An 8933-nucleotide genomic window follows, 5' to 3' on the forward strand; every position below is an offset into this window, starting at 1 on the left:
GGGTTTGTACTGGGGGAAGGGTCTGGCTTTGCCAGCAGTGGGCTCATTGGCACATGAGCAAAGCACAATGCCATTGCTCCAGGACAGGGAGATGCACTGTGGGGTGTTCTGCACGAGCTGGAAGACCCGCAGCTTTTTCACACGAGGACTGGGGTTCTGCGGCTAGCAGCCGGGTTAGTGCAGGCATTGAGCAGAGCAGTGCTGGGCGCAGGACTGACCCAGGGTCACAGCCCGCCTGTTATCAATCACAAGGGTGCTTCGTGCTAGTTCAGACACATGACCAGAAGAGCAAAGCAGCAATCTGTACCAAGCTCGAGCGCTAGGTTCAGTGCCTGCTTCCAACTCCAGGGGCCAGTTCAGATGAGGGATCATTTGGGGGTTACTGCGAGACCTTTCCAAAGGATGGGGAGGAAGCTCACAGCTTCTCCGTTCTCCTGCCCAGCTGCCTTCCTGCTCCCTGGCCAAAGGTAAAAACTCACCTCGCCAACAAGGCGCTTCCTTCAAAGCCAAGGAGGGCCTGCAGCCTCACCCAGCCCCTGGCACAGCTCCGGATATGGGATAGGATCCCCGCTGCCCTGCTCCACCCCGCCCGAGTCCAGCAGTACATGCAGCACAATGTGGGGAGCTCCCAATCACTCCTTCCTGCTAGGAGTTAGCTGGCTGAGCAGGGAGCCAGACCCTCCCACAGACACGCGTGAAAGCCAGAGCTTTGTGTTAAAAAAATAGTCCGTGCTTTATTTACTTGTCGGTATAAAAATAACGTTGAAAGGAAAGGTGGTCTCCCAAGGGTCCGGGAGGGGCAGACGTTTCTCAAGGGCAGGGTGCTTCATTCCCAAATCCTATCCCCACCCCAAGACAAGCCTCCCTCCCTGACCCTGGGCCTCAGGCCTGGGATCCCCTCTTCGACACAACCTTCCAATCCTCTCACTCCTGGTTAAACGAGCAAACCTGAGAGGAGGCAGGGCAGTATGGTTCACCCAACACGTTGATGGAAGGGTGCCACAGGGGCAGGAACACAGAGGCGCACAAATCCCTTGTGAACTTTTCATGCCAAAGACAGACTTGACAAGGACCCCCAGGCAAGAAAGCCCCTGGCAGGGCACTGCCACCCTGATCATCCCCAACATGGGAGCAGCTTCTAGACACAGACTTGCCTTGGCAGGGTGAGATGCCCAAGAAAGGTCACCTGTAGCCTTCTGAGGCACTCACCCACTGCCACGCTCCCCATCCCCATCCAGGACCCTGATGCTCACCACACCCCCTGCACACCCCCCCACCCCCACAGAACAGAGCAGCTAGGGATCCAGGGTGAATCTGGATCTACCTAACAGTGACAGAAAACGGGATAAGGAGCTCCACCCTCCTCAGCCCTCTTGCCAAATCTGAAGGGGCTTGTTGGGGCACAGGCAATGATCCAGACTCCAGAGGGAGCCAGTGGGATGCCAGGACACGCGTGGTGCACTAGGGAACAGCCACGAGAGCAGGAGCTTGCAGAAGCAGAAAGCCAAAGCTGGGCCTCAAAGGAACATACAGGAAAACCATGCGACAAATCCACTGCCTTTTGTACAAGGGGGATAAAACACCAGAGAGCCTCGTGCAGCCCTGGGGCACTGCAGACGGTTCAGAGCAAACCCTTGGGAAAGGACACCCCACCCCTCACATACCACTGGCTCTGGCACACAGACATGAACACAAGGCTGCTCTCAGGAGGGCTCCATCCCCGTGTCATCCCCAAGGCCCTGGCTGCCAGGTGGGGCTGTCACAGGGTGTGGGGGGAGGTGTCCCCAGGTCACGACTGGGCATGAGGGATCCACTGATGGTCCATTGGCCGCCGTAGAAGCTCCTCCACGTGCCTTGCTACGTCCATCGTGTCGTCCAGGTCAAAGTCCCCTTCAGGGTCCAGCACAGCCTCGGGGCTGGGAAAGGAAGACGCCACGAGAGTCAGGGTCAGACAGGCAGTGACGTTCTCCTGCTAAACACCCTCTTGATCGCCAAATTCGGAATCGGGGAGGAATTTCTCCCCTGGGTCAGACAAGCACACCACAGGTGTTTTAAGGCCTTCCTCTGTACCTACGAGGCATAGTCTTGTTCCTAAAATCTTCTGTCACAGCAGTGGCAGTGCCCTCGTCTCCCCTACTTTTACTTGTGCCATTTCATACACAGGCTGTTTGGGGCACTGTGCTTGGTAGCCGAGCCTGAAGGTCTGACGTAGTGATTGTAGGGATACCTTGGGTTAACTATGGCATGGGAACATGGGGACAGGATTCGATAGTCCAGGAGTCCCCTTCCAGTCCTATGTACCCCAGGCCCCACTGGCATAGGGAGGCCCTGACCCCACACCTCCTGCTGGCCTGTGGTGGCACTTACTTCTGTGTGTACATGTTGTAATGGGTCTGGGATCCCACGGCAGGAGATGGTGCTTGATCCATGTAAGTGGCTGACCCAGGGGTTGAGTCCCCAGATGCGGTGGCAAACCTGGAACAAATGAGAGGTGATGTGGGGACTTGGTACTGCAGGAAGGCCTGACCAGGAGCTGCCCCAGACCCAGCAGCTCTGCCTTGGCTGGACTAGCAGCTCCTGTCTTGCCAGCTTTGGTTCTGGCTCCTTTTTGCCACCTCAGTGCTGCTGTCAGGGTTGTTTATCAGGCAGGCTCTGTCTAGGAAGGACACCCACTGGAGTCCTGTTCCTGTGTCACAACTGTGCTGTTTGTCCTGGGAACAAGGTTCTGAGCACATAGCCAAAGTCACGAGGTTTTATCCCCTCCAACCACAAACTGACAGAAATTGCAGCAGGAGGTGGCACAAGCAGCACCTGTATTGTCCTTGAGCTTATTCTGTTCACATCTGCCCACCCAGTATTCGGCTCACTCACTCACCCCACCCCACAGGGCCAGATAGTTACTGGGCCCGGTTTTAATCATCCCGGTAGGGCCCTCTCATTTCTGCTGCCCAAGCCGGACTCCACCCAGATACAGCGGGTGTTTCATGAATCACCTCTTCCTGTAGTGTGGTTGACCATGTAGGGCTGCTCACTGCCTCTGCAGACCTGGAGTGCTGGCTGCCTCGGTGGCTGTTCTCCCCAGCTTAAGCCCCCAGGGCACCCCACTTCTTGGACAGCCCTGCTGGGTCTGCAACATTCAATCCCCAGCTACGCTAGAGGCTGGGAACCGGACTTGAGGCCTGCACATCAGTGCACTTGCTTAGCATGGAGAAATCAGGGAAGGGGCAGGAGAAGAAAATCTGCTAAGGGCCTTGTGGGACACCGATAGATGTACTCACTCTGGCACCACTTGTTTGATCTGTGGCTTCACGTATCCATCCACAGCTTTAGCTACAGGTGAAGGGAGAGAGAGAGGAGGCAACACTGAGGCATGGAGATACCAGAGCACGTTGCAAACACAAGCTGGGAGTGGTGGCATCCCCAGGCTAGCAGCAGCAGCAATCTGTGCCTACCATAACCATCACCTTGTGCCTACCAGGGCTGTTAGTCTGGGGCATTTCCATGCCACACAGCAGGAAGCCACTGAGAAAAACAGGAGAGCAAGAATGAACCCAACCCCCGCAGGCGCAAAGCAACATAGCTTCCTCGAGTCTCACACACAAGCCGGCATACCCAAAGAATGTGAGGGAAGCAAACTGAACCACGGGGGACAGAGCTACCTGGCGTGGACTCACAGGGAACCGGCGTGTAGTACTTGGAGAAGACCTCGTCCTTGGGCCGGTCAGGGAACACGTAGATGAGGTAACTGAGGTCACCCAGGCGGTCAGCCAGTGAGCGGATGGAGAAGTCTCTGGTTGTGAAGGGCATCAGGTTCCAAAACATCCTTTCAGCTGGAAATGCAATGGGAGGGAAACAGGACAGTGAAAACCAGAACTCCCAAGTTTCCTCTGTGCCACGGGGCATCTGAAGGGCTCAGGATGCTCTCACTCGTCTCCTGTGCTCAAACCACGCGAGGCAGGTTCGAGAGACTGGCTTAAAAATTCAGAGACTCCTACAGGGCAATTAAGAGGCAGTCCTCCTTCACACCCAGCTCTCTCAGCTTCTACGTGGCACCTGAGTCCCATCAGCAGGCTTTTCCCCACTCCCCCAAGAGCTACCAGCTTCCTGGCTTGTGTAACCATATGCTGAGGCCCCTATGCCATCAACTGACTCCAGGAGCTGGGGCTTTAAAAACAGCACCAAACAAGGCAGGCTCTCAGGACAAAGATCGCAAGAGCTGGCCACTCTGCTGGTGCTGAGGCAAGTTCGAAACTGCTGTGAATATCTGTCTCAAGGATGTCTTCCTGAGTATCAGCTTAATGAAAAGAGCTTCTCTCTCTTTGACTTTAAACCTCCCCTTGCAACATGCACCCCGTCACAGGCCAGCACCATCAGCACTAATGAAAAAGGAAACTGAGATCAGCCTGCCCTTGTCCTTCCTGAACGAGGAGTCGTCTTGAAGTTCTTTCAGGTTTACTGTGGAGCGGCACTAGTGATGCTAAAAAGAGACTGCTTTGAATCATGGGGAAATAGGACTGGGCGGGGGGGACCTCGGAGGTCATCTAGTCCAACCCCCTGCCTGAGTCAGGATCAGCCCTACCCAAAATCATAGAGAAGTACATTTTTCTGTTAATTTAAACCTGCTTGAAGCCCAGTTCTCATGAACAAAATACCACATAAGAGACTTACTGGCATAGAAATTGCATTGGCCAATGCATACCCAATGAACCACCCTGGGGTTAAGACATGAGGAAAGAATCACTGTAAAGGTGAAGAATGCTGCAATTCAAGCAACCCATATTAGACTACAAAGAAAAGCAGACATGCTGCTCATTTTGAGCTCATATACAGGCATCCTGGGTACAGGGCATGGCAGAAAGGGAGCCTGGTTCGGACAGAACAGCCTTACCCGCTTCACGTTGGGTGTGATACTGGCCTAAGCAACGTGTCTCCTTACAGAGACAGGAAAAGCTGTAGGCAGTACAAAGCCCTGATGTCCACAAGGGGGCTTGCTCTGCTCTGATCAAACCCGGGAGAGTCAGCGCTGATGCACAGGAATAGAGCAGGGCAGGCTCAGCCAGCCCAGTGAGAGGGTTTGCTCTGTATCCAGGCAGGAGCTCTCCCCTCTCCAACCTTGGAGGCGGGAGTTACATCAGGGACGTGTCTGGCTCCACGACCTCCAGAGAGCAAACTCATGGGAGTCAAACTTCCAAGCAATGGTGATGCCGCCGATCTCCGAGTCACTGAATCGCAGCAGGAAGGTCCCATCCGGCTTGTTGATGAGCAGGTCGTGCGCTTGCTGCTTATTGACAAAGCCCAGAATGGCCCTAGGAGGCAGAGAGGGGAACCAGTAAGGGGCTGGGGCCTGCAGTGTGCCTCGGAAATGGGCTCTGCCAGGCTGTACCAGCCACCTTGGAAAGCAGAATGCTCACCCATCGTTCCAATGGGGCTTCAAATGCTTCTTCAGCACCTCCATAACCCCATCAAACCACTGCCAGAAGGTGTAATTCCGTCCAGGCAGGTTTTCCTGTTTTAATTGAAAGAAAATATCTCATAAAAACCCCCCAGCAAGACAGATGAGCATTTCTCTCTCCAGCCGATTCCCTGTTTAGTGGCAGCTGCATTTCGCACCATTCCAGCTTCAGCCACAGTGAGACAAAGCCCACCAGGAAACTCCTGAACCGGCAGGGCACTCTAGATAAGGACAGCCAGCTCACATCCTCACCTGCATCAGCATGGACCTGCTAGGGGCAGGTAAGCCTTGGTTACAGGTGAAAGGGAGGCTCACACAACCATTCACTTTGTGCATCTTTACAAACAGCTGCACACTGGATTGTGGTAAGAAGCAACTGCCTCTGCTGCCATGGGGATTTCTGACTGCAATGCCCACTGTAAGGGCAATAAACAGGAATCCTGGAGCATTTCATGCCAGGTGTCCCCTGCTCCAGCTCCCTTAAAAGGAAAGGGACATTTCACCTCTGCTGAAAAGAGATGACACTTGATTACTGCAGTGCCCCATCCAGCACATGTGTGTGGCTATTAGCACTCCTTGCTCAGATCAAGGCGAGACCCTGCATGCCCAGTACTGGGCGCCTTCTGGCACATCAAGGTCCTAACCAGCACAGCTTACCCTGTTGAACTGGGACCAGGACACAGTCATGCTATTGTAGTCCTCCAGGTGGTTGCTGGTGCTGTTGAAGAGCTTCTGGGCCAGGAACACTAGGTTCTCCTTCGTCAGCCCCCGGTTGCTCTGAACTTCAGCCTTGAACTTCATGTTAAGTGCCTCACACAACTGGGGCCACAGCACCTTGTCGGGCACAGCGAACGGCACCCGGCCCTGCAGAGAGATGGTGCCACTGGGAGTCAGGTTGCATCAGGCACCTCCTGGATGGGCATCAGGCACCAGGGGCTCTGTAGCCATCATCCTGACCTACCCCCAATACTCCTACCCTCCCACTGCTGCTGGCCAGGGCAGGGCCATGTCCATGACTGGGATGCAGCAATGCAGTACAGAACGGGTGAGAGTCAGGACGGGTCAGACCAGGGCTTGAGAAGTACCGGGCTGGAGCAGACCATCAGCCCTGCTAGCTTGGGAGGCCAGGGTCAGTCCAGAACACCCAGGGCCCACATGTCATATGGGAGGAGGGGCACAGGATAGCTACCCCTCCTATGCAGGGTTTGGAAATCTGACCCCTCCTCTGATGCTGCGGGCACTGCCTACTCACAGGCTCCGCGAAGGCGTTATCCCAGAGCACAGTGGCTGTGGCGTTGTTGTCCTGGCTCCCATGCACGATCACCACCACAGGCAGAGACAGCGTCTGTGGGAGCAGCAGGGATGCAGATCAGGGGGGAGATGGGAAGGGGGCGCTGGGCACTGCAGAGGCATATCCTGGGGCTGCAGGAGGAACCAGGGCCCCTGGCTCCTCCCAGAACTCAGGAACAAGGAAGCCCCAGGGAGCACCACCCCCTTGACTACTCAGCTGATGCCAGGGTGGGACTGAGCTGTGCTCTGCCAGCAGCTCTTCCCCCCCGTGTTGTGCTGGGATGTTCTGAACTGGACCCAACACCCACCCCCCACAGGGAAGCTGCAGGCTCCACAGGCTTCTGGCCCCAATGTGGCCACACTGGTTGGTGACTGGAAGCTGTCACCTCCCTCCCCAGCACCATCTCCAGGAACCAGCCCAGCCCACATCACCCCCTCTGCTCTTTGACTGCCCTCCTCCCTATGAGTGACATGCTGCAGCCAGAGCATGGTGAGCAGCTATAGAGCCAGTGTTCTCCACCCCAGTGCAGATCCCTAAAGGGCTCCCAGTCCCCCAACACCTGCCCCAAAGGGCTCCAGGCCTTCTCTGCCAGGCCAGGCCCTGCAGCAGGGGCACCACCAGTGCAGGGCCAGCTTTACCTTGACCTGGAACACCAGTTCATTGCCACCAACACTGAACTGAGACTCGAAGAGGATGGTGAACTTCTCCTCGGTCACCGACTCAGCGCCACGCCGGTCTGAGCGCTTAATGCGCTTCAGGGACTGGAGGAGGCAGGGAAGAGCATGAAAGGCGGGTGGGATAAGAAGGGGAGCAGAGGCAGGGGCAGTGCCCTGGGCCCGGCTCTCACCATGTTCCTGAAGTGTGCACTCAGTGTGCCCGTGGCCTGGTGGTACTCCATCACACAACAGTTGTTCAGGATCTCCCCGCTACTCTCACTGCAATGGGAAAGCACCAGCTCAGGGGGTGGTGCTGGCTACCACCACAGCCCACCCGGAGGCAGGGAGCCAGCACAACTCCCACAGCCAATCTGCAGGGGAGAGGGTGGCTCAGCTCTCCCTAAGAACAGAGAACCAGCTTGTGGGGCTGGAGTCCAGCTACAGGAACAGAGAATGAGCAATGGCTCAGTCCTGTGCAGTGTCACCTGCTGGCAGGGCCAGGCCCTGAGTGCCAGCTGGGGTCTCCTGTAGATGGGCCCCCAGCCAGGGCAGTGAGGAAGGGGCAGGCTCCATCCTCAGTGGTATAGGAAGGAGCACACTCACATGGCCCCACCCTCTGCTCGGCAATTCCTTACGCATGCCCAGTGCTGGGGCCAGAGGGGTGAGGGCATTTATGCTCTGTGCTGGGCTCTCAAGAGGGGCAGCCTGCCTTGTAAGCAAGGAACCCCCGACAAAGGCTCTTCCCAGCTCCCCACCCCAGAGTTCTCCTATCCCCAACCTCCAGGGGGCTTTGCCAGCAGGCAGAGTGCCCCCTGCTTGGTGTCCCCCAGGCACTGCCCCCCCCAGGGTGCGTGGGAGGGCCATTACTTGCGGGTGCTCTCATTCTTCAGCAGGGCTTTGGCTTGCTGCTCACTGATGATGGTGGCCTTAACCTGGGGCGGGTTCATGTGCACGTTCAGCTTCCCCCCAACCAGAAGCCGCACCGTGGCCGCAAACTTGGTCTGTGTCTTCAGCACCTGGGGGGGCTGCTTCTCGATGATGAAGGTGCTGGGGGAAGACACTGGCGTCACTGCCACGGTGCCAGGGCAGGGCTCACCCATGGCAGGGGGAGGCCTTCACCTAGCCCCCACTGTGGGGTCTGCAGCCCCTAATCCCCTTTCCTAGCCTCCTAGAAACCTGCTGCCCAGGCCCGTCTAAGCCCCCAATACCACTACTCACTGAGACTCCCCTCAAATCCCACCCTACTCCTCAGCCTGGTGCTCCTCACTGACCACATCCTGCCTGATGGGGGTTCCCAGAGCCCGAATGATGAGTCCCAACTGTGTCCTGACCTGGCCTGTGCCCCCTGCCTTCCCTGCCCAGCCCCTGTGGGGAGAGACTGGCCAGGAGCCTGTCAGGGACCAACCTGGCTCTGCCCCTCCCCCCTCCCCGCATTACCTGGTCACCAGGGCAGAGATGATGTCAGTGATAGTGCTGTTGAGGTCACCCAGCATCTCCTCCACAGGGCCCGGGATCGGCAGGTGCTGGGACCCGT

The 8933-nt window shown here is 56.8% G+C and overlaps 1 protein-coding gene across 14 annotated transcripts in view; it reads right to left on the minus strand.

Moving 5' to 3' along the window:
- Positions 1 to 708: 708 nt before the first annotated feature.
- Positions 709 to 8933, minus strand: part of LOC102380420 (signal transducer and activator of transcription 5B) — a 63936-nt gene continuing 55711 nt past the window's right edge. For 9 of the 14 annotated variants that reach the window (XM_025207290.1, XM_025207283.1, XM_025207280.1 and 6 more), the window contains exons 9-20: positions 8837 to 8926; positions 8267 to 8446; positions 7591 to 7678; positions 7382 to 7504; positions 6705 to 6797; positions 6110 to 6316; positions 5412 to 5506; positions 5176 to 5306; positions 3660 to 3830; positions 3279 to 3330; positions 2368 to 2475; positions 1778 to 1916 (exon numbers count right to left, since the gene is read on the minus strand). In XM_025207290.1, coding sequence (XP_025063075.1) covers positions 1790 to 1916; positions 2368 to 2475; positions 3279 to 3330; positions 3660 to 3830; positions 5176 to 5306; positions 5412 to 5506; positions 6110 to 6316; positions 6705 to 6797; positions 7382 to 7504; positions 7591 to 7678; positions 8267 to 8446; positions 8837 to 8926 — 1465 coding nt within the window. In that variant the 3' untranslated portion in view covers positions 1778 to 1789. Of the gene's footprint in view, positions 1917 to 2367; positions 2476 to 3274; positions 3331 to 3659; positions 3831 to 5175; positions 5307 to 5411; positions 5507 to 6109; positions 6317 to 6704; positions 6798 to 7381; positions 7505 to 7590; positions 7679 to 8266; positions 8447 to 8836; positions 8927 to 8933 lie in introns of those variants that run through there. The other 5 variants (XM_025207291.1, XM_025207281.1, XM_025207279.1 and 2 more) reach the window with 4 other exon arrangements.

This window comes from Alligator sinensis, unplaced genomic scaffold, assembly GCF_000455745.1.
Source record: "Alligator sinensis unplaced genomic scaffold, ASM45574v1 scaffold919_1, whole genome shotgun sequence".
In the NCBI taxonomy this organism is placed as follows: Eukaryota; Metazoa; Chordata; order Crocodylia; family Alligatoridae; genus Alligator; species Alligator sinensis.